Genomic DNA, 23,172 nt, shown 5'->3' on the forward strand with positions numbered 1-23,172 from the left:
GCCCATTTCTGCCAAGACAAAAAATGAAGTTATGTGATAAAAAATACTGTAAGTTAAAAAATGATATACTAAATTAAAGATCCCCTTTAGATGTGTTTTTAAGATATTAAAACAAAAACTCTGCTTTGAATAATTTGTATCTAATGTGGGTTTTTCCAAAAAGTTTTGATAATGTAATTAGAAATTACACTCGAGCTTTGTTTATACTCACGTGAGACACCGTGGCACGTACCCCTGCAGAGCTGCGTACAAGTACAGAGGCATTTATGCTCAACGCGCTATCCATTGCAAAGGTGGCAAACACTTTTTCACACCACTGTATGTATGGGGGATATATACTGAATACATATCATGATGGAGCTGGGAGTAACTGGTGGTTAGCTAATGTAAAAATCAAAGGATGCTGTCCCATCTGTGGGTCCTCTGTTGGAACTGGCTTAAGTTTGTGAACCAGACATTTGTTTTATTCTGTTCTGACAGGTAAAAAAAACAAAAAAACACCTACATGGGGGAAACAAACCCCATGTAGGTGATAGAGCCCTAAATGTGAACAAACAGAAGGATTAGCTGATTTTGTCCATGAATGCCTGTCTTAGTTTTAACTTGTACCTCACTATTGGCTATTTAACAGCACACTCAGTGTTGAACTAACTTCTTTTTGGCATCTTCCCAGCTCAAACTGATACCCTTATAACATGCTTCTGCTGCTTCCAGCTTTACATAAAGAATTCATGGACATTAAATGCCTTCATAACTCTGATGCTCTGGAGTGAAGCCAGAGACAAATGCTCTGACACTAATCTGAGTTTGAGCGAGGAATACGTTTGATAGTTCCTCTTGTGCAGCTTTTTCGCAGATGGAAAAAAGACAATAGGCAGTGACTGTTGACTGAATGATCTGTTGACAGCTGGCCTCTCTTAATGTTTCCATTCAATATGTGGGTCATCAGATGCTGAAAACAGTCCTACAGTGATGGGAGCCCTCAGTATTTTATGCTCCTCTCTGCAACACCTGGCAACAGCTGCATGGCAACTGTGGCCCGGCAACCGTGCCAAGCACTGAGTCTCACAACCAGTCGTGCACACCCAGTGGGGCCTGGGCCACTGGGCTGCATAAACAGGAACCAGGAGCTTACAGAGCTTAGAGTGGGAGCCCAGCAGCAGAAAACACTCACACATGCTCTCACTAAACGTCTATACTGTATATCTGTTAATGAATGCTAATGTGAGGGTAATACTTTGTTACTTTATTGCCAACACAATGGTGATTCAATTTATAAACAGTTTATTAAAGCTGTTAGATTTACTGTCTGGTGCGTCTTTACTGCCTCTAAGGAAGTGATGCAATCAAATAGATTGCTGGGTAGAGATGGAAAGTAAGTATGAGCAAAGATAACTAGTAGATTTACAGTACAGATTCTTAAAGCTGCACCAATCAATAGTTTTAACAACAGATCAAATGACTGTGTAATATGAAAAGCAGACAAAGTTAGCAGCTGGCGAGTGAAGAAGGTCAAACTTGTAGCAGCTAAAAAGCCACGTGTTTCCCTCAGGAGCTGGTAGAGACCAAAATGTTAAAAGGAGAATGAATTACATTACATTTGTCAAGTGGCCAGAAACACGACTCCAAATGAATGCTAATGTTGCTCTGTATCTGCTAGATGTAAAAACAAGCAACTGTTTGCTAACAAGTTTGCCACAAAAACTTCAAAAGGTGACATGTCACTGTTGTGTTTACAGCTGGTTGTGCTGCCCCCCTGTGGTCTGTGGTTACTGTAATGCAGCTTCAAATTTGAATGTATTCACAGATACATTTTCTGAAAAATAAAAATCCTGTAGACCATCATGAAACACGTTCTTTCAGCAGATTTGGCAAGGCATTATTAACAACACTTTCTCTAAATGGAAGTGAAAGTCTGAGAAGCATTATTCCTTTGACATGAACACTTTAATGATAGATACAACAAAGATTAGATATGAAAACAAAATAAAATCAATTGCAAATGTTGTCAAATAGGAAATATGCAACTGCCCTCCCAAAAGTGGTGTGGCTTACTAGTGGTATCTAGACATGCAGATAGGTTTGGTTTTATTTGCCCAGGTCAGATTTCTGCTGCCACCATAATAAAAAAAACAGTGAATAAAAGTTTGTTTGTGTGACACTGTCAACAGTTTTCATTGGAACTATTTCCTACCAAAGAAATATCTCGAAGAAATTTGGGTTGGGCTTAATTATTTTGTGTTTTGGGTGAACTTTCTATTTTAACCTATCAGTGTCACCATCACAATCAGAAGTACATCACCCATTGTATTATATTCACTGACAGATCTGAAAAAAATGAAGGAGAAAACGCACCAAAATACTGGCCCCACTTGACAAGTGACCTCTGGGAAATGTAGTGCAGAAACACCAATTAATTGAGAATATTGTGGATTTATTGTGATATTATTAAAACATGGGTAAATCATCAGTATGACCCATAACCACACCCTAGACCTTCTCTTGCTCCTACAAAACGAACACACAGTTGCAGAATTGTATCTATTTTTGCCGTTGACAGAGCAGAATAAACTCCCTGTACTCCTCTGCATCTCATATCTATCCTACCTCTTCCATTCAGCTTGCTGACTGGGGCATTATTTTAGCCTCCTGGCAAGAATGCCACACCACTGCTTCATACAGAGCTGTTGTTTTCAATCATATGAGGTCAGATTTGTTCTAAGTAAGTGGCATGTGTAGATAAAAACTATAGTTGTGACAGAAAACCACAAATCACTTTAACTGTCGAAACTTTCTAAAACCTTTTACTTACCGGCCTCGGCCACATGTCTGACTCATGCTGTTCTCTTTACACAGATACCCAGCAGTTCAAGCACAAAGTGACTGTGGTAAGGGCTCTGTTTCCTGTATCCCATCTTATAAAGCTTTGCCTCAAAGGTCACGCTGACCAGCAGGTTGTTTGGTATTCTCAGGCTTTCACAGTGAGCTCTTTGACTCAGGGAGACAGTAACTGCTGTAAAGCTAATCTTTGTCTGCATTTTCTGACTGTTTCTCTTCTTTGAATGTTTTACAGCAGCTGGGCTGTTTGTGTCTTTGTGGTGTTTACAAAACTTCGCACACCACAGCTGACCTTGAGAGTGCCAACGCTTTCACTCAGTAGATTAGTGCAGTTCATGAAGTTGTGACGTTTGAACGCACCAACCACCCGCTGCAAGATTTTTACTGGCTTGTTAATGAGTATCCCCTCACACACACCCGGGTCTATAAAGCATCTTGTCTCCCAAGTAGGACCCATTCTCAATGTGTGTGTTAGTGATGAGGACCACCGCTGCTCTGCTCTCTCTCTGCTTTTGGGTAAACGCTGGGATCAATGCTGCTCAAACAGGTGAGTGACAGAGTGGATACCAAAGGGGAAGGCAGATATGACCTTATTTGTCTTTTAATGAATACTTTTATGCAGTCAAGACACTGAACTGAATGAATGTGAGAAGTCTAAGAAGATTTCACCCTGTCTATCAGGTTCAAAGTGTGGGATTCCTCAGGTGCGGAGGCCGATGGTTCAGTCTGTGCGGGTGGTCGGAGGGGCCGAGGCCATATATGGATCACATCCATGGCTAGTCAGTGGTCTACAATTCTTCTTTGAAATGTTTTTATTCGCTATTTTATTACTGAGCAGTAATTGGCTGGGTTCTTTGTCTGTTCAGCCCTGATGATTATCACTACACATGCAGACTAACCACCTTCTATTCACCACCTTGCTGGTATCTGTTATTTCCTGTGCACAGAGCACAGCCACGGGGTGTTAGGAAACGTGTTAACTACCTACTGAATCATCACTGTTTTATCAAATGACTCACTCTCTACAGTCGTATGGAATACTCAAAATAGACATTTAGTTGCATGAAAATGTTGCAGTAGCCTATATTGCTCCACTCTGACACTAAGGCTACATAGTTATATATGTTTTGTGATCACTGATGATTTGGATACAATTGTTTTATTTTAATGGCATCTCACTTCAACAGCTTACATGTTTTCAGCATTGGACTGTAAAATAAAAATAAAAATGTCTGTTGTTCATGATACACATTGACATGATAATTTGTGCATTCCTAGGCATCTATGACTACAAATGTAGATGTGGATTAAGATACACATTACAGTATCGTTATGAGGTTAAAATTATGAGGATGGTGACTTTAATGAGTAAAGCGTCATTATTCCCACTGATGCTGAACTGACAGAAAAACACTTGCTCCAAATGATAAAACAGTTGCATCCAGATACTTCTCTTGCATCAGGCTTACATCTGTATGAATATTTTAAAGATGTGTAAATGTTGATTTTCTGTAAAGCTTGTGTTATCTATGCTCAGGTTTCCCTGCAGAACAGGGGCTCTCATTTCTGCGGAGGGGCCATCCTGACTGACCGCTGGTTAATGACCGCTGCACACTGTTTTACATCACTCTCAAAGTACTGTTGTTACTGACTTGTGTACCCCCATTACCTCTTTCGTGCTACAATTTACAAGTTGCTCTTTGTGCAACAAGTGCAAATGCTTAATCCTGATGTGCACGCTCATGTTGTATGTTTATTGTATGAACATTACAACAGATTGTCATGAATTTAATACTTCTCTGCCCTGTCTAGAGAGTTTCTCAGTGGTGTGAGAGTGGTGGTGGGAGAATTTGACCGGAGAGTGGATGATGAAGAGGAGCAGGTCTTTCTCATCAAGTCTGTCTCAGTCCATGAGAAGTACCATCATGCTCTGCCTATGAACTACGACATAGCTCTGATGCAGTTGGATGAACACATTCGACTGGGTAGGTTTCCATTTCGACTTTTAGTACAGTTTTGTTTGCTTGGGTGACGGTGAGCCCTTACTGTAGCACTGATCACATTTTGTTAAGTCCCTGATAAGTGATCTTTTCAACAGGAGCCCGTGTCCAGCCAATATGTCTGCCTTTGCCTGATGAGAGCATTCCACCTGAAACCAGTTGCATTGTGGGTGGATGGGGCAAGTTGAAGGAAAGTAAGGAGTTCTCTCACTCCCACCAAATATTGTTAAAGCAGACTTGAGCTTCTATTTTGTTATATTCTATTCTACTGTTTCCTTAGAGGGTCGTCTTCCTGCGGTACTGAGAGAGGTCCAGTTAGACTTGGTGGACCCAGCCAAATGTAAATATGTCCTCCAGACTGTCAAAAGTTCAATTCTTAACCAGAGACCAGCGAGGCCTCAGCCAGCCATGACGGTTCTGTGTGCCGGGCCAGAGAGTGGAGGGAGAGATGCCTGCCAGGTAGAAAAAGACATGTTCCGTCTGCAACATCTGCCTGTTTTTCGATTATTCTACACTCCATTTAGTTCAAAAGCACCAATTGAACCTGAGTTACTGAAAGCTGCGATGCTTCACCTGGGAACTATGAATCCGTCATCAGTTTTGAAGAAATCCCAATATTTAGTAGCTTTAAATTTTGCAGTTTTGTTACTTATCCATTAATTTCTCCCTTCACCTGCACTCCAGGGGGACTCAGGGGGTCCTCTGGTATGTCGGGCAGGTTCAGGCGGCGGTCACTGGGTAGTGCTGGGTGTAACTTCCTGGGGGAAGGGATGTGGTCGAAGCTGGGGAAACAACAGCAGCCGCCACCCATCCCGAAGAGGATCTCCCGGAGTTTTCACTGATGTCAGGCTGCTGCTGCCCTGGATTAAGCGTAAATTGAGAGAGGGTAGGTTATCAGAAGGGTAGGTTATCATAAGATTGTCTGTCAGAAGTCAGTATGCATTTGTTTTTAACTATTTTTTTGAGGGTCTATGTAGTTTATGAAACACTGAATCACACGATCACAATTTATTTGGATAATCCAATGCTCAACTCATTTATTAAGTGACTATAATGTGTCAAATGGCTTTCAGATGACCTTTGAAAAGTACTGAATGTCTGCGTTGTGTTGGGGTTAGGCTAAAGTCAGGGTTAGGATTACATACACTGTTGACATGCAACACTAGACAAGTGCTACTTTGCTGAACTTCTATTTGACAGCTGATCTGACCAAACTAAAGCCCTTCATTTTTGCATTAATCTTAAATCTGCATTAATGGATTGTTTTGGCCACTAGGGGGCAGTGGAAACAAGCTGTAAACATCAAGATTGACATACACCTTATGAAGTGAAGCAAACTTGCTAGCAAACAGTTGTTCATTTACACATCCAGCGGACACAGAACAACATTATCATTCATGTGGAGTCGTGTTTCTGGCCACCTGACAAATGTAAGTTCAATATTTAGTCTCCTTTTAGCTCTGTTTTTGGTCTCCACCAACTCCTGAGAAAAATGAAAAAATCTTTAGCACACTATGAATTTGAATCTTAAAAGGTAGGTTTACTACCAGTCTATGTGTCTACGTGGGCCCTTTAGTATTTGTAAAATGGGACCTTCCTTAGTTCATGACTGTGCCATACACAATAATGACACTGCCCAGGTCAATAAAAAATCCTTTGGCAATCGGTCTTCAGCATTAGACTGTATGTGGGTATAGGTGAATATATACTGTAGGTGTCTGCACACAGTTCTACCAGAAGATGTTTATGTATTAGTTTAACATCTGATAATAATGGTTTGATATTAATAAGGACTTTTTCTTTGCATATTCTCTTTTTTATGTTTGTGTGTTTAGCTGATGAGCAGCAGCAGCAGGGACCAACTTTATCGAGTGAGTTGTTTTTCCTGTCATCATAGCAACTCTTATTCATCTATATTTCATAATGCTTCTTTGATGTACGCAGTACTGTGTGTGTGTGTGTGTGTGTGTGTGTCAGAGCTCTGCAGCATGACAGATGGACCTGTAACTGACAGTGAGGGGGTAATCAGAAACCCCGCCCTCCCTGGTGATCACTATGACAACAACCAGTGAGTGACACTCCAGAGAAGGAGACAGGAGTTTTGATGACAAATGGTTGTAACTGTGACCATAAACCCAATATCATTTACATTTGCACAAAACGGAAAAGTCTCTTTGCTCCTCACTTATTCTGTTCCAATGAGCACAGTTAGCACAAAAAGAGATCACAATGCACTCAGTTTGAATAATTATCAGTTTTTGAGTGTCAAGATCAGAAATCTATAAAAAACTAATATTTACCCTTTAGCTCAGAATTGTATGAATATAGAGGAGGAAAATAAATGAATCATTAAATCAAAATAGCATGTGTATTAAATTACAGTGCCCCGGATAAATTCTACCTCTGTGTCTGTTCAGGTTGTGTGTGTGGAATATCAGTGTTCCTCCAGGTCATAGTATTCTACTGGAGTTTGATCATTTTGATCTGGAGAACGACTCTTACTGCCGCTACGATCGACTCACTGTTTCAGTAGGGACTCACAGGCCTGTTGGTGAGTTTCAGACACACACAGACACACACGGCAAGATTGAGACTGCATATTTTCATTACACACATTTATCAGAGGCAGCAGAACCTCTGGAAATGTGCCAATTAATTTGGTTAAAGGAATAGTTCAACATTTTGGGAAATACACTTATTTGCTGTATATTTGAGAGTGAGGTGAGGAGAACAATACCAGTCTTATGTCTGTGAGTTAAATACGGAGCTAGGGTCAGGACATGGTTAGCCTAGCTTAGCATAAAGAGTGAAGGCAGGGGGAAACATCTAGCTTGTCCAATGTGAAAAAATACACTTACCAGCATCTCTAAAGTTGTCGTTTTTACACAATGTATCTAAATGACAATTAATGACTTTAGGGTTAGTTAGGTGTTGGAGATATTTCTTGACAAACAACTGTTTATCCTTCCACCCAGCCAAATATGGATTGTAAGCACATGTTTTAGTTTTGGTCTCTGCAGATGAATGATAACAAAACTTTGGAAACTCACTGTGACAGCAAGATTTCTGGAAGCTGCACACAGTGACTGTGTCCGGCTGCTGTTCTCCAAGCAATAGTTATAAGCAAATAAGGGTGTTTAGCAAAACCATAAACTCTTCCTTTAAACCACCAAAGAACCAGTTTTACAAATTCTACAAATACTTGACAGAAGCAAAAGCTAAAAAAACTCTAGGAATCATTCACCTAACTACACATTAACAGGTTACATAAATGCACACACCGGCAACATGTGCACACACAGCACATAATGAAATACAATATATTTTTAACTCTTTTGTCATTTTTGCCTTTTTTTCTGTTTACAGGGATTTTCTGTGGGAGTGTCCTTCCTGGCCCAGTGCTCCTGAATAATTCCCAGAATGCAACACTTGTCTTCTCCTCTGACATTAACAGAGCAGGAAGTGGCTTTTTCATTAGGCATCGCGCTGTCCAGGGACACTCTGATCCTGGTGGGAAACACAACATACGATGCCAACACACAGATACAGTACACAGGCACATACACCTCTGCATATAATGCCAAGGTATATGAACAGTACAGTATGGCATTCTGCTCTGTGTCCATCACTTAGCTTAAATTGTATATACACTCTGTATATACAGTTCATACACAGTTTTACCCTATGCTGTGTCTGTTGATTGTGGGTCTCGTAGCAACCGGGGAGTTGCGCGGGCAGATGTCCCATGACACAATAATGAGCTACACAAGACACACCAACACACACACACACACACACACACACACACACTTTGGCTGAGTAGCTGTGGAGAGGATGAACCTAGCTGCTAATAATGTGTTCTTTGTTTTCAGTGTGTAGGTGAGTGTGTGTGTGTTTGTGTTAAACTGGTCTGTTTAATGCTTGGTGTGCATGTGTGTGTGTGTGTGTGTGTGTGTGTGTGCAATCAGGATGCGGGACAGTAATTCTAGTTGAGGATCAGACTGCTGTCCACAGCCCAAATTACCCACAATTCTACAGTAATGACTGTGTCCTCCGCTGGGTTGTCCATGCTCCACAGGGTCATGTTGTTAAGGTGAAAATGAAAAACTGAAAAACTTTGACTTTAAATCACAGCATTTTGTCACAAACTCATCAGTAATCAAAGACTGATTATTGTGTTGTGTTTCAGCTTGACCTTGCAGATTTTTACTTGGAGGAGTCTGACGGATGCTTGTATGATTCCCTCATTGTCCTGGGAGATGTGGAAGGAACAGAGGAGATAGGTGGGATGGATGAATCTCTGGGAGGCAAAACTTAATCAAAAACACTTCTCTCATTCTCTTTGCCCTGCTTTGTTTATGTCTGTCTCCCTGTATGTCTTTGTCTTTGTTGCGTTATTTTCAGATTTAAAAATTATGTAACATTACCTGCAAGAAGAGGTTGACTTTGTCATGTTTTGTGTAGTGGTGCTGTGTGGTGGCAGTATTCCTCCTCCTGTCCTGTCCTACCACAGTGTCATGGTGCTTCAGTTCACGTCAGACAGCAGCATCACACAAAGGGGCTTCAGTGCTTCACTAACATTCATCAGCCATACAGGTATGTCCATGGTATGTATGTGAGCTACATAGTGTATCAGCCTATGTGTGTAGATCCCCTGCTAACTTACTTTCAGTCAGTTTGGGTTCAGTGAATGTCTTATGTTCCAGGATGGTCTAAATGCCGCTTTAAAGGCTTTTACCACCATGGCAAGAATAAAATGGAATTGTAAAATCTTGTAGAATCTGTGTATTCTAACATAGCCTAGCAAAATAAGAATTAGACCTTGTTAAAAAAGCTAAAGCTGAACTAAAACTGTCTAAGATAAACAAACATGTAAAGAATCTTTTTATCTAAAATTAATTTCAGATTATGTTTAGTTTGGAATTTTGTAAGTATTTTGATGCATTATATTACACAATACATTTTACAAACATGTATCTATAAATACCTGTTGTGAACTTGTGCTAGTACACATTAAAAATATAATCCCTACCAAAAAGACTAAAACTACAAGCAAAACTAAATGAAAACCAAACTAAAACTGCCAAACCCAGACTGAAAATGAATTCACTTTAAACTAAGATAAAATAGAAATCTGTATAGAAATGAAGACTCAAGAAATCTCCCAACATTCCCCTCTACGCAAACTGCCTCCTCTATTTTTTTGCAGACCTGCATGATCAGGACACAGCAGGTGTGAAACATCTGAGAGATCACCAAGATGATTTGGCGTCTAACCAGCGGCACATAACATCATATGGTTGGTGATTTGTTCAGTCTTTGGATTCTCTTTGGCTTTTTTTTGCATTCATGTGTTGACTTAAGGTTTGTGGATTTAGAACGAGGGCAGTGACAAGAATCCAGGGTTCCAGGAAAATGTTACGTAAGTGGAGAAAGAGAATGAGTAACCTACCTCACCTTGAGTCGAGTCCTTGAGTCCTTAAGCAAGGCACTGAAAATTCAGCTGCTGCATTGAAGTGGATGGTGCTCAACAGCTCCAGTGGCTCATCCAACTCTCTGAGTAAATTAAGGTTAAACAAACAAAATGTATCTCTGAGTCTCATGCTCCCTACATGCACATAACAGCAAAACAATAATGGCATGTAGAGGAGAAACTGCTTGCAGGCCATCTTTTTGTCTCAGTTTCAGTAGTGCTGTCCTCCAGGGGTGTCACGGGCTCAACAAAGCAACGAGTGTCACTGGCATTTAGAATGGTAATGTGACATTTAACACTGGAGTTACAACTGAAACATAAGAAGCTGAATGACATACTTGCTCAGGGTGAGATGATTCAGTGTTATTTTTGTTTTAATCCTGACCATATGGTTGCTCTTTTCTCTCCTCTATCTTTATCTCAATATTTTCTGAGAAATAAGTCCTGCAAACTAAATACTCAAGTGCAAGCTGTTCAGTCCATGTCTCCATGGGGGGGAAAAAATCTTACTTCTGTCACACATTGTAGTAGTTGTGAGGTTTTGAGAGAGTTAGAGCTTCAGCATTAAGACAAGAACATAAGAAATATAGTGGTTCAGTATTCCACTGGCTGACCTGGGGAAGTCTTTAAATGAATAATGTAGACTTTTGGGCAATACACTTGTTCGCTTTCTTGTAGGGTACTAGATGAGCAGATTGATACCACTCTGTACGCTTAATATGAAACTACAGTCAGCAGCCAAAGAGCTTAGCTCAGCACAACGACTGGAAACAAGGGGAAACAGCTAGCCTGGCTCTGTCCAAAGCTTACCAGCAACTCTAACTATTTCTTGGCTGGGTGCAGTCACTTGCAGTTTATGTGAGATCCTCATCCATGCCCTCTGGATCCTCAAATCTCCATACTGTGAGTGCACATACAAGAGTGGCAGTAGTTTTTTTATTTTCCTTCATCAGACTCGTTCTTTTTGTTTTCTCTCTCTGTCTCTCTCCTGTTGTAAACCTGTCAGTGCTCTGTGCCGTGTGTGTGTGTGTGTGTGTGTGTGTGTGTGTGTGTGTCTTTTAGATGCATCATGTCTCCATGTCTCACCCTCACCAAACCAGTTCCTTTGGGACTGTGATGCTGCTTTGCTGTACCTTTTTTTTCCACTGTAACTCTTCATCCTAAACTCCGCCCATCCAGGTGTGCACTTACTCCGAATGGGTGGAGTCAACAGGTAAGGTGGAAAACACACCAACTCATATTCTGTAAGAATACAGATAAAGCAACTTGCTGAAAAAACAATAACATTACTGTTATAGGTTATATGTGGCACTCATCCTCACATTTTCAAAACCATTTTACTACATGCCCCACTTGGACATCTGCCAGCTCTAGCTAGCTAACATTACACATGGAATTCCAGTTACAGCAGCTAGTAGTAGTTAAAATGCAAACCGTGACCACACACAGTTAGCTCTTGAAGATAGTAAAAGAATAACAAATGTCTGTCCCAAACCATCAGCATTTTAAAAAGTAACCTCCCTCATTTTAGATATTACATTAGTTACATCAGTGTGTATGAAAGTCCTGCTGTTTAGCCAGAAGTGTTACGTTTGTGTTTTGCAGTGTATACAGGCAAAACGTCATTCATAAGAACCTGTGTCAATACAGGATTCAGTAAGTATCAGCCACACAAGATCATGAAAAGTCACTCTTAACGCCTGTTTAAGACTTTTTTTCTCTGAAAAATTATCAGCACAAGGTGATGTCATTTCAATCCAAAGCCATCAGTCTGCCGCCTCTATCAGCTGTCGCCAAACGCACGTCAAACTGTTAACACTGCTGCAATCAGAAAAAATGAGCGCATATTGCATATGCAATAAGTATATACAATGCTTATGTTTGATTTGGGTTTGTCTAAATTAATTTTATAATCTACTAAAACAAGAACAAAGGTTGTTTTACCAGCCTGTCAGAGTGCCAGTGGACACAACAAATACTGGACATCTGCCACATGCCCAGTGTTATGGCCACACATCTTATGTGTTGACCCCAAACAAGGCCTGATTTCACTCTAATTCCTCTATATTATATTCAACTTTAGAGATCTATTCTGTTTCACTGTCGAATGATTCATTCCTCAAGTTACTGTAAACCTTAAACAGCGGTTTCCAATCTTTTTGGCTTGTGGCCCCTTAAAAAGAAGCTGTGTCTACTTGTGATCCATCTTCACAGGTTGCATTTGTTTACAGAGTATAACCAGGGCAACCAAAGGCCTAATCGCCCTTTGGTTGCCCTGGTTATGATGATTGATTGTTTTATTCAAATACTTTTTAGACATCTGAAGAAAAAAAATGATTGAGTTAATGTGTTTTTTCTGCTTTCTTATCTTATTAATCATCTAACAACCCCACAAATGTATCTTGCAACCCCTTAAAGGGGTCCCAATTCCCAGGTTGGGAACCACTGCCCTTAAATATGAATGTGATAACCATATCCTTTACTTGATGATGATAAAAGCAGTCATTTATTACACGCTTGTAGTTTTTGATGTATTGTCTGAGATTTAAATTTTCCACCAAGTCAGGAGTCAGTTGTGATTGTTGAGGACACATTAGTCCTCCTAACATTCACCACCATCACCAGCATCCAAAACACAGAGCAAGAAGGGGCCTTTTAGGTTGTTTGTGGTATAAACATTAATTTCATATGCCACAGGAAGTGACCTTCCATATTTACAATTTGATAACAACTCTTGGTGTCAGTAGAAAACTACATGAAAGGGAACTGTTGGATTGACATACAGTATAAAAGGCCATGCATGTTTGTAGGTACAGGGTACCCTCTAGTGGCAGTTTATAGAAATTGAAGTGAAACCGGCGTTGGAACAACATGAATAAGCTTTAAGCTTTGTGTGTGTTTCTGCATGCATTGATTACGATCAAGATCATATAAAATGGTATGGTAGTATATTGGATAAGTCTAAATCATACGTTTTTTGTTAGACTGGCCCTTTAATTTTTAGTGTTCACTTTGGTAGCTGCACTCAGGAACTGACAGGAACAGGAACACAGTTAAAATAATAATAAATAATAACTTAAATAAGTATGCCTTATGTACCTTTTTCACAGCAGACAGTTTGTCTTCTCATAGCAGGAAAAGTACGGGTGGAATTATAATATTAAGGATGGCTGCATTCCATTTAGGTGAGCCAGTGTCAGGGTGTTACGGCCGTCTGTGTTTCCCTGTGCTGTTTGTCCCTTTGCCTCTTCTGTCTTTTCTAAGGCTCCTGTGCCAGCACCAGAAGAGAGAGGCTTCTGGCGTGGGGACTGCTGCCCTTGCTGCTTCTCCGTCTGGTATTTTGTGTTGCTGTTGTGTTTCGACTTTGTGTCTTTTGGAAGTCTTGACTTAGTGTTTTGGTTTTTGTATGTCTTCATATTAATAAATCCCATGGATTTGGTTGTCTTAAAGGTGTTTTCCTGTGTTTGGTTTGGGTCAGTGGTGGAGTGTTGTTCGCCCCATAGGGTGCAGCGTAACACACATGGCTCTGTGCATGTTGTGCATGCTCACTTACTGACATGGCTTACTGGGACACTTAATGGAACAGAGCCATTGTTAATGTTATCTTTTACACTTGTGCATTGACTTGTGCAATGTGTGCTGTGAAAAGGGTCTATAGCAGGGCCCTGGAGCTGGGATACAAAATATCTGCCCTAATATCTGCCCTAATGGGATACAAAATATCTGCCATAAAACAGGCCTGTTGCTTTCTCTACTGATTTTTTTCAACTTTGACTTCTGCAGGAAAGTCTGAGTAAAAAGCAACATCTTACAGGCAACATGTTCACACTGGGAGCTGAGCTGCAGTGTGATTACAGCCGTCTGCTACTGACCACTAAGCAGCTCCACTGCAGCAGCTAGGGATCAGTGCCTTGCTCAGGGGCACTTCTACAGTAGCTGTAAGAGAGGAGAGTGGTACTCATGAACTTGTTGGTTGTTCTCTTGACAAAAAATAAAGTTCTTTATTTTCTTTATTGTAATACATTTAACAAATGAGTTACAGTGAGCCAGTTAGCATCACAAATTGAGCTCAACTGGGTGAATTATTGCTATATTGTAATATTGATTTTCTAAAAAAAAAAAAAAAAGAAAAAAGTAAAAGATAATGTACTTTTGCCTCTCGGGTTCATGCAGTTCCATCACAGTTGGTATGACCTGATGAAAGTTACTCTAGGACAATGAGAAAATCATTAACTAACACTGAATTGTGCACTCTAGGTTCCAAGAGAAAATGGACACCACTTAAAAAGAGATTTTTGATATTAGATGTGATTAAGTGCCCTGTTTATCCTGTCTGGGCTTATTTTGAGATAATCTCTTTGTACAGCATTCCTTTCATAACTCTACATAATTCTGTTTTTTAGTGAACTTGGATGTAGCAGACCCAGTTGTGCAACAGGCCAGCAACAGATCCCTGTCCCACATGGGCTCAGATGATGAAGACTACAGAGGAGAATCCTCAGGGACTGGGTTGTACGCCACTGGAAGAAGGCCTCTAGACAAAAATACACTTCCAAGTGTGTAATATGTGGAATGACACTGGTGGTACATTGGTGTATTAAGCTTGGATGAGGATGACTGTTATGATGACAGCCATGCTGAAGGTAGATCACTAAAGCTTTAAGACGTTGTGGAATAGAAATCTATGGCCCTGCTGACAAAGAATGTAATGGCCCTCTGGATTTAACACTTTTATCAAAGTGGTGTAAAGATTTTCCTTTGTTTTGTGTATTTGTTTGCTTTCTGTAAAGGTTGAGCAGAATTTGATCCCAGAATGCAATACAGACTTTTAAATCCCATGCCAATTGGAGGAGAGCCTCAGTTTTGTGAGCAGATGCATGATAAAACTAAACATAATTGTGGGTATTGTTATGACACAGCAATCCTGGAATTGTAGTCTCTTTTTCTTTTGCAGGTTAGGTCAAGTTGGCTTTCATTCAGCTCCCACTTGGAGTGGCAGAAGCTGGACCTTTGGTTAGTTTGAGCTATTTCCACTTCTCTGCTCACTTGCTAACTAGTTTACTCTAACTACTGTAGATGGATTGCCATGAAATTTTTGTCATGTGTTTTGGTCATTGATTCAGTTTAATAAATGCAATTTAATAAAACAAGAAAAAATCTCCTAATAGAGTGAAATAAATCCACTTGTTGACAACATGGTTCCCTTTGTTGTTTCTTGATTTTCTTGTCACTGTCAGTGTCTTGACACAAAACCTGGGCGCACTATCATAAAAAATTGCTCTTGGGATGCACCACTTTGGTCCAGACTGAACAACTATTGGATGGATCGCCATGACATGTGGCACACACATTCATGTCCCCCTCAGGATGAATTGTAATAACTTCTCCTCTAAATCCTCTGACTTTTCATCTTGTGCCATCATCAGGTCAAAATCTCAATTTGTCCAGTGCTTTGGTTTGTGACCAAATATCTAACTAATGACACTCACATCAGCCTCAGCTGTACTTTGTGTTTAGTGCTAATTAGCAATAAGATAGTAGACACATAAACATAACAAGTGTTACTATTAGTTTTACATTGTGAGAGGTGTCATATGTTTTTCATGTTTGTAGGTGCTTATGGCATATATGTGGCACTTTGTACTTTATCTGTTATAGGCCATTGTAGATAAGTTTATATGATCGTTGTTTTTACTGCATGGTGATTCTACAAGTAGATCAGAAACTTTTGATGATTTTTATGGAAGTTGTTTTTTTACAACTTTGCACTCACTCGAAGATTGTTCAGTAATGTTTGCAACCCTCTAAGAACGCACGCTCGTCTTTTCTTTTCAGGACTGTTAAAGTTGTCAGTTACCTTGAAGACAGACTTTTCTATCATGTGTTATATAAAGATGTAAACTGTTTTAAAATGAAGTGAGCTGTATGTTTAATGCTCATACAACCAGGATTATGAAAATGCAAGTACTTGTCAATTCTTCTCTGCAAAGAATCAAATGTTTTCTCTCAGTACTTGTTATGTAATCTCTGTGTGTCTCTCCTCCCCTCTGTCGGTGGGGTGATATCAGGGCTCTGCTCCTCACTGCCTGAACACCACCTCTGTACTATGTAGTGTCATGGTGAGATCTGTCTTCCTATTGGTGCTTTGGACCTTGTGTCATCTCTGCCCCAGCGCGAGAGGGATGACTCTGTGTGGACTCTGGTCTCTCACGCTGTGTGAGGAGAAGACTCTCTGGCAAACTTTGTTACATGTTAAAACTATGGATCAGTGCTTGGTGAGAATAAACTTTCACTTAATTTCCCAAAATTAAAATGGACACTGATGGAAAACTATTCCTTTTGTACAAAACTAGAACCTTGACTGTTAGTTTTGTGCACTGTAAGTCTCGAAACTGAATGTGGTCTTTGTCATGCAGATGATTCCAGTGGTGGCGGCTGTTTCTGCGGTGGTAGTGTCGGTGCTGTACTTCCTCCTGGGAGGCTCTGCAGGAGAGAAGAAGAAGAAGAAGCTGCCTATCACTCTGCAGGATTCCATTGTCAAATATCCCCTTCCCCTCATAGACAAACAGGTAGACTGCATACACACACACACACACACACACATTTAACAAAGAATCAGTACTTTATTCTTGCAGACACATTCATATTCAAACCTGATTGTACAGCAACTTATAATATTCAACTGCTATGTTATGAATTCAGTACTGTGAGGGATCAATGTAGCATCTAACTGGCTGCACCTTCATTCTGTCCGTCTCCGTTGCTTTCTGGGTAGTTGAGGATTTGCCGGTTGGCCTGATTGATGTACTGCTACTGCTTGAAATAATACAATAATAACTCTATTTCCCTGCAGTACTTTAGGTAAACATACTGTGTAAAGACCACCCAGTCGGAAATTGAAGTCTCCGGCTATTTATTTTGCAAGCTGGCAAGAATGATGTTGTATGTACTATTTCTTTGTTTTTGTATTTTTTTTCTAACCTATTTGTGTCCTTGCACAGGAAATCAGTCATGACACAAAGAAATTTCGGTTTGGCCTTCCATCTGCAACTCATATCCTTGGACTGCCAGTAGGTACTGAAACAGCTCTCTTCTCAGATAATATACTTTGCAACTAAACAGATTTTCTGCCAATGCTTTAACATTTCTCAAAGTATCTTTGCGAGAAGTAAACATTTACACACTCATATCTGAGCAGCAGTTTCATAGTATTTTTGTGCACTTTGTACCTCTTCTTATGAATCTGCAGCACATCAGGCCTTATATGTGCTGAGTGTTGGCACATCCTGATCTTTGATTCTAAGTATCTTGAAATATGGCAGTAAATGAGAATACAAGATGAGATCGCTTGCTCTGCTTGTAATACTTATGAGAGATTCCTCTGACTGAACTGCAGCACATCAAAGAATACTGGGTGACACATAGGTAAAAAGCGAGATATGGAGCAATAAAAAGTCGCTCTTTCCAAATATAGCATATGCTGGTGCGTTACAGATTCATTAAAGTTCCAAATTGCAGTTAAATAGTAGCATAAGCACTTGAAAAGAACACTGTAGAGGTGAGAGAAGTTGTTAAAAGAGCTTAAATACAGCTTGTTTCCATCATAGGACAGTCCTCGTTCTTCTCCCATGCTTCCACATTTTTCCCGTCCTCTTCTTCACTCAAATCCACCACCTCACCCATCCTCCCCTTGTCCTCCCCTCTGTCCTCTGCACCAGGTCAGCATGTGTACCTGTCAGCCAAGGTGAACGGCAGTCTGGTGGTCAGGGCCTACACTCCAGTCTCCAGTGATGAGGACCAGGGATATGTCGACCTTGTGGTCAAGGTAATTAACATTACTGATGTGTGGTACAAAACAACACAAACATACCAACATAAGCTGGCCCATACAGTAAGTTAACTGCAGAAGTTTTTGTGTGGGTTATTTAGTCTGTTTGGGTCATTGTAGCCATCAGCTGTCTACCACTTTTTCACATTTTTGACATATTAGGTCGGCACCAGTTTCTGTTAACCCTTTAGAAAGGGTTTCTATATGATTATATATTATAAGTTGTAATTAATGGCTTTACTAGTGCTAACAAGTCATTTACTGATGCCATTGATATTGGTTGTCAGGTTAGGAAGTCCTTAATAAAGCATCGTGACTTTCTCACAAGAGGATAAATACCAGACAGACAGACAAAGTTAGCGACTAGCTGGTGAACAGAGTGAAGCATTTAGCAGCTAAAGATATTTTTCTCAGGAGTTGGTGGAGATCAAAACAGAGCTAAAGGGAGAGGGAATAATTGCCTTAACATGACTCCAAATAAATGCTAATGTTGCTCCTTGTCTGCACAATGTGTAAATAAGCTATTGTTTGCTAACACATTTGCCATATCAGCTTTATAAGGTGATAATAAGTCAATGTAATGTTTACAAAAAAATCAAATCAAATTGTTGTGTCCTTTTTGTAACTTCACCAGGTGTACTACAAGAACTGCCACCCTTCCTTCCCAGAGGGGGGGAAGATGTCTCAGTACCTGGACAACATGGCTATTGGAGATGCCATTGACTTTAGAGGACCCAATGGACTGCTGGTGTATAAGGAAAATGGTGTGTGTGCATGTGGAGAGAAAAGAAAGAACGCTTCTGTCAGCAGATGTCACTGTGGTACAATATAAGACTGTCTGGGCAGCTTCAGCTGGCACAACACATACCAATACTGAGGCTTTCTCTCTCCTAATCAGGTCTGTTTTCCATCCGACCAGACAAGAAGTCAGAGCCGAAAGTTCGGAAGTTTAAGCACGTTGGAATGATCGCTGGTGGAACAGGTTCACTGACATTTCTGTAAATTCCCAATCACTCTAATGTACATTAATGCATGCACGTTATTCAGAAGAACATCACAGAGGCTCAAATCTCTGCAGAATGAAATGTTCATCATACAGTACCTGCTGTGTACCTGCACTGTTAAATGGATGAGTGGGAAAAGAATAGTTCTGCAAAGTGTATTGTGGCTTTTCGCTATTAAAACACATAAATTACACTCAAAGCTGTCATGTAGTTTAACTTCCAGGACCATTTGATTTCTTTGCAGCCTCACTGTTGACAATATAATTTTATTGAAAAATGAGAAAAGGTAACATTGTACTTCCACATAATGCCCTCAATTAGACATGAACCATCCTCTGAGACTAACTTCAATGTCTTTTCCTATCACAGGTATCACTCCTATGCTGCAGTTAATCCGCAGCATCACAGCAGACCCCACTGACAACACCAAGTGCTCTCTCATATTTGCCAACCAGGTCAGCTCTGTGCGCTATATAGTTTTGGGAAATCTTTCCTCGTGTCTTACTGTTAAAGAGTATTACTGTACATAAATGGAAAATACTCTGGATAAATAAAATCTCTTTCACTTGCTCCCTCTCAGACTGAGAAAGACATCCTACTGAGGGAGGAGCTGGAGGAGGTGAAGAAGAACCATCCGGACAAAGTTAAACTCTGGTTCACACTGGACAAACCTCCGCAGGGTAAGGCAGCATTTCTTTCGACTATGGACCTAACAACAGTGTGCCTGGTGGGCCCCCACGCAATATAAGCGCATCCTGTAGCATTTTAACACCCAGAACAGGTGCTGTTCTCTCTGCAGAAACAGCTAAAGCTTACAGAGTTTCGCATGGCAGGAGGGTTTGAAAAACACTTGACATGAGACAGACACTACCATGTTTTTAGTACAATGCAAAACCCCCTCAATTTTAAAGCTGCACTAATCAGTATTTTTAGATTAACAAGTCATCAAATGACTGTGTGTAATGTGAAATGTGTCGCTTGCAGTGATGAACCCACAGAGAATTATCTCCCAACTCAACAGTTCTCCTCAGCTGTGCAGAGCTTTTTAATATGTTTCAGTCAATTGTTTTGGTTTTATAGCAGCAACTTTACTGTTTTGGTTCAGTCTCACCGCTCTCATCAATCTCATTTCCAGCAGCAGCAGGTAGCTTTTTTATAGCAAAAAAGTTCCAATAAACCCACTGTACGCTACCTGCCCAGCACCAAACAGCAGACAGGCAAAGTCTGGAGTTGGTGGAGACAAAACCAAAGCTAAAAGGAGAGTGAACCTTGGACTTACATTCATCAGGTTGCCAGAAACATGACTCTAAATAAATGTTAATGTTGCTCTGTACCTGCTAGCAGTGGTGAAAGAAGTATTCAGATCCTTTACTTAACTAAAAGTACTAATACCACACCATGAAAATACTCCACTACAAGTAAAAGTCCTGCATTCAAAACCTTACTTAAGTAAGTAGTACTCAAGTATTATCAGCAAAACTGACTTAAGTATCAAAAGCAAACGTTCTCATTGTGCAGTAAAATGGTCCCTGTCAGTGTTTTACTATATCTGATATTTCTCGGTTAATATTACTGCTGCATTAATGTGTTGCATTTTACTGCTGTAGCTGTTTAAGGTTGTTCTAATTTTAACTACTTCATATACTGTTGGGTAATTTAATCTACAGCAGGGCATCATATTCTACAAGATCATCATATGTTTGTAGCATCACATCATCATGACATCAGAATGTTAGTATCTTGAAACAGAACTGGGTAAGCAGTGCTACCATACAAAAAATTACCTGAAATAATTTGAAGTTTCTGAAATTTCACAGTGTGATTTATATTTGATACAGGTATAATAATCTCATCCCATTGCCAGATAAGAGACAAAACGAGTTCTTAAATATTTTTTGTTGCAGGTATCATAATTCATCTGACAATAATATCTCCATATTTCCATATCCAACTTCTGCTCCTTTATTGAGAAAAGAATAACATGTAATCGAACTTGTAAAATGTGGGAGGATGAAAGCATCACTGTTCATACATTGCAAACTAATTGTCAGACATTTTAATAGCATTGGTCATGTTAATTAAAGTATTATATTAGATAAACTCTATATGCTACGTACCACATAACATTATAACAAAAGACAAAATATCATATAGAAAAATTTCTAATTTAAAGAGAGCAAAACATTACACAGTGAAACACTTACTTATGCATACTTCTCATCATGTGGGATCTAGTGGAAACATTTTGAATATGACTCATTTTATCATGTTATCATAAAGGACATACCGTACAGTGCCAGGCTATATGAAGCTGAATAAAACTGTCTCAAACCTGGTCCTTTGGTTTCACTGCTGAATATTCAGAGTGGGAAACCAAAGACTCCTCAGCTGAAGGAAAATCCCCGCAGGCCGAGGAGGGAGATAGTTCCAGCAAGGTGTTACAGTAGCTTAGCAAAACGCTCATGTCTTCTTTTGCATAATCCTTAAAGCGAGCAGAAATTAATGAGCATAATATTGTTACATAATCTCCGTTGTGAAGGCCTCAAATGCTGTTTGCATTCTGTCTTGTCTGTCATTAGTTTCACACAGAACAGAAACACATCGGTCCTTGATCATTATTCATTAGAAGAGGTGTATACACTCTTTGTTAGCAGTATTATTATTTGGTTGCCTTTGAGGGAGAGATGACTATCTGTGAATGAAAGCACAAGTTGCACAAACCTCTCCATGTTTCTTACTTAATTTGTTTAATTTCATTACTGATTTCATTCTTACTTAGAATGTCCCATCTCTTCTTCTCTGAGAAAAAGAGATCCTCTTTTTGGTTCGGCTTGCTCTTAACCATTGGGCATCCCTCTGTTGAGGCACCAAGGAAAGAAAGATAGATTAAAAAAGATAGAAACAGGAAGTGTTTATCATTTAGTATTTAGAGATGAAGTGAAAAGGGGAATCAAAGACAGGCTTCTCTGGTGAATAAGCCATAGGTAAATCCTGGCACATTATGTCAGCACATTTTTGGCTGTAAATATGCCAAACAACTGTGTGAAGAAGTGAACTTGTCTAGGAAAAGGATGTGATTCTATTTTGAATTTTCACAGCTATAGAAAAGATAAGATATTGAACTGCAAATTGTTACAAATCAGTTTCTCTGAAGTTGAAGGTTGATCTTTCTTTCTCTCTCCTGTCTTCTTAAGATTGGAGCTACAGTTCAGGGTTTGTGACCTATGACATGATCAAGGACCACATTCCTGCTCCGTCCACCGATGTCCTTGTTGTCCTGTGCGGTCCTCCACCGATGATCCAGAACGCCTGTCTGCCAAATCTGGACAAGCTGGGACACAGAACAGAAAACATTTTTGCATACTAGTGTTCTGATTAACTACAAAAGTGGTTTATGCTCTGTAATCATTCAATCACTACACCAACAATCACTCTATGAACACTGTTGATGGTCTGATACTATCCAAAAACACAGACAAGTGTATTGTGTATAAGCATGTGTGATTTTTGATGTCAGTGACACCAGAACAACTACAGTGCAAACCTGTACCATAAAATGGGTACGTATTGCGTACTTTTATATACAGTATGTCATCAAACTTCCTATCTGTGATTACCTTTTGTACAACACAACAGTTGGTTTTAAAAATGAATCTCTTTTTTTAGGCCAAAATGTAGTTTTTTGTGTGAAATAAAGATGTAAAAACAACTAATGTATTGCAGTTCTACAGTTTTTACAGATTTTCTGTCATTTTACTAATGTAAAACTCCTAAATGTTCTGACTTTTCTATAAGCTATTGTATACCCAAATAGAACAACTGTATCTAACATGAACTTAATAGTATATGCAAGTTTTACACTTTTAATGTGAAACATATTGTTTAATTTACTGCATGGTAAATTATTTCATCTAAAATCTTCATCTAAGACCATTACATCTAAACAAACTACAGCAATAGACTACGATAGCAGCCCAAGATTAAAAACGTATATGTAATACATAATTTATACTAATAATTATAATACAC

At 39.7% G+C, this 23,172-nt stretch overlaps 2 protein-coding genes across 5 annotated transcripts; both read left to right on the plus strand.

Annotated features, from left to right (window-relative positions):
• The first annotated feature begins 2,009 nt into the window (after positions 1 to 2,009).
• On the plus strand, positions 2,010 to 15,505 carry LOC122875558 (ovochymase-2). Of its 4 annotated transcripts, XM_044194856.1 has the most exons (21): positions 2,010 to 2,706; positions 2,857 to 2,888; positions 3,074 to 3,385; positions 3,520 to 3,617; positions 4,376 to 4,473; positions 4,651 to 4,823; positions 4,937 to 5,032; positions 5,119 to 5,297; positions 5,523 to 5,724; positions 6,674 to 6,709; positions 6,816 to 6,906; positions 7,256 to 7,389; positions 8,205 to 8,348; positions 8,807 to 8,931; positions 9,028 to 9,121; positions 9,303 to 9,434; positions 10,048 to 10,137; positions 11,491 to 11,524; positions 11,917 to 11,967; positions 13,576 to 13,646; positions 14,715 to 15,505. In XM_044194856.1, the coding sequence occupies exons 3-21, from the start codon at positions 3,301 to 3,303 to the stop codon at positions 14,873 to 14,875; spliced, it is 2,094 nt and encodes a 697-aa protein (XP_044050791.1). In that variant the 5' UTR covers positions 2,010 to 2,706; positions 2,857 to 2,888; positions 3,074 to 3,300; the 3' UTR covers positions 14,876 to 15,505. The 4 variants fall into 4 exon arrangements, 2 of the variants coding, with proteins under 2 accessions (XP_044050791.1, XP_044050792.1); XR_006377839.1 differs by lacking the exons at positions 11,917 to 11,967; positions 13,576 to 13,646 and having other exon boundaries at positions 2,010 to 3,385; positions 11,374 to 11,524; positions 14,715 to 14,734; XR_006377838.1 differs by lacking the exons at positions 13,576 to 13,646; positions 14,715 to 15,505 and having other exon boundaries at positions 2,010 to 3,385; positions 11,374 to 11,524; positions 11,917 to 13,416.
• A 923-nt stretch (positions 15,506 to 16,428) lies between these two features.
• LOC122875559 (NADH-cytochrome b5 reductase 2) lies at positions 16,429 to 22,852 on the plus strand. Its single transcript, XM_044194858.1, has 9 exons — positions 16,429 to 16,586; positions 16,728 to 16,880; positions 17,313 to 17,385; positions 18,030 to 18,136; positions 18,774 to 18,903; positions 19,038 to 19,121; positions 19,513 to 19,598; positions 19,724 to 19,823; positions 22,338 to 22,852. The coding sequence occupies exons 1-9, from the start codon at positions 16,494 to 16,496 to the stop codon at positions 22,508 to 22,510; spliced, it is 999 nt and encodes a 332-aa protein (XP_044050793.1). The 5' UTR covers positions 16,429 to 16,493; the 3' UTR covers positions 22,511 to 22,852.
• The last annotated feature ends 320 nt before the right edge of the window (positions 22,853 to 23,172 follow it).

This window comes from Siniperca chuatsi, linkage group LG4 (assembly GCF_020085105.1).
Source record: "Siniperca chuatsi isolate FFG_IHB_CAS linkage group LG4, ASM2008510v1, whole genome shotgun sequence".
Classification (NCBI taxonomy): Eukaryota; Metazoa; Chordata; class Actinopteri; order Centrarchiformes; family Sinipercidae; genus Siniperca; species Siniperca chuatsi.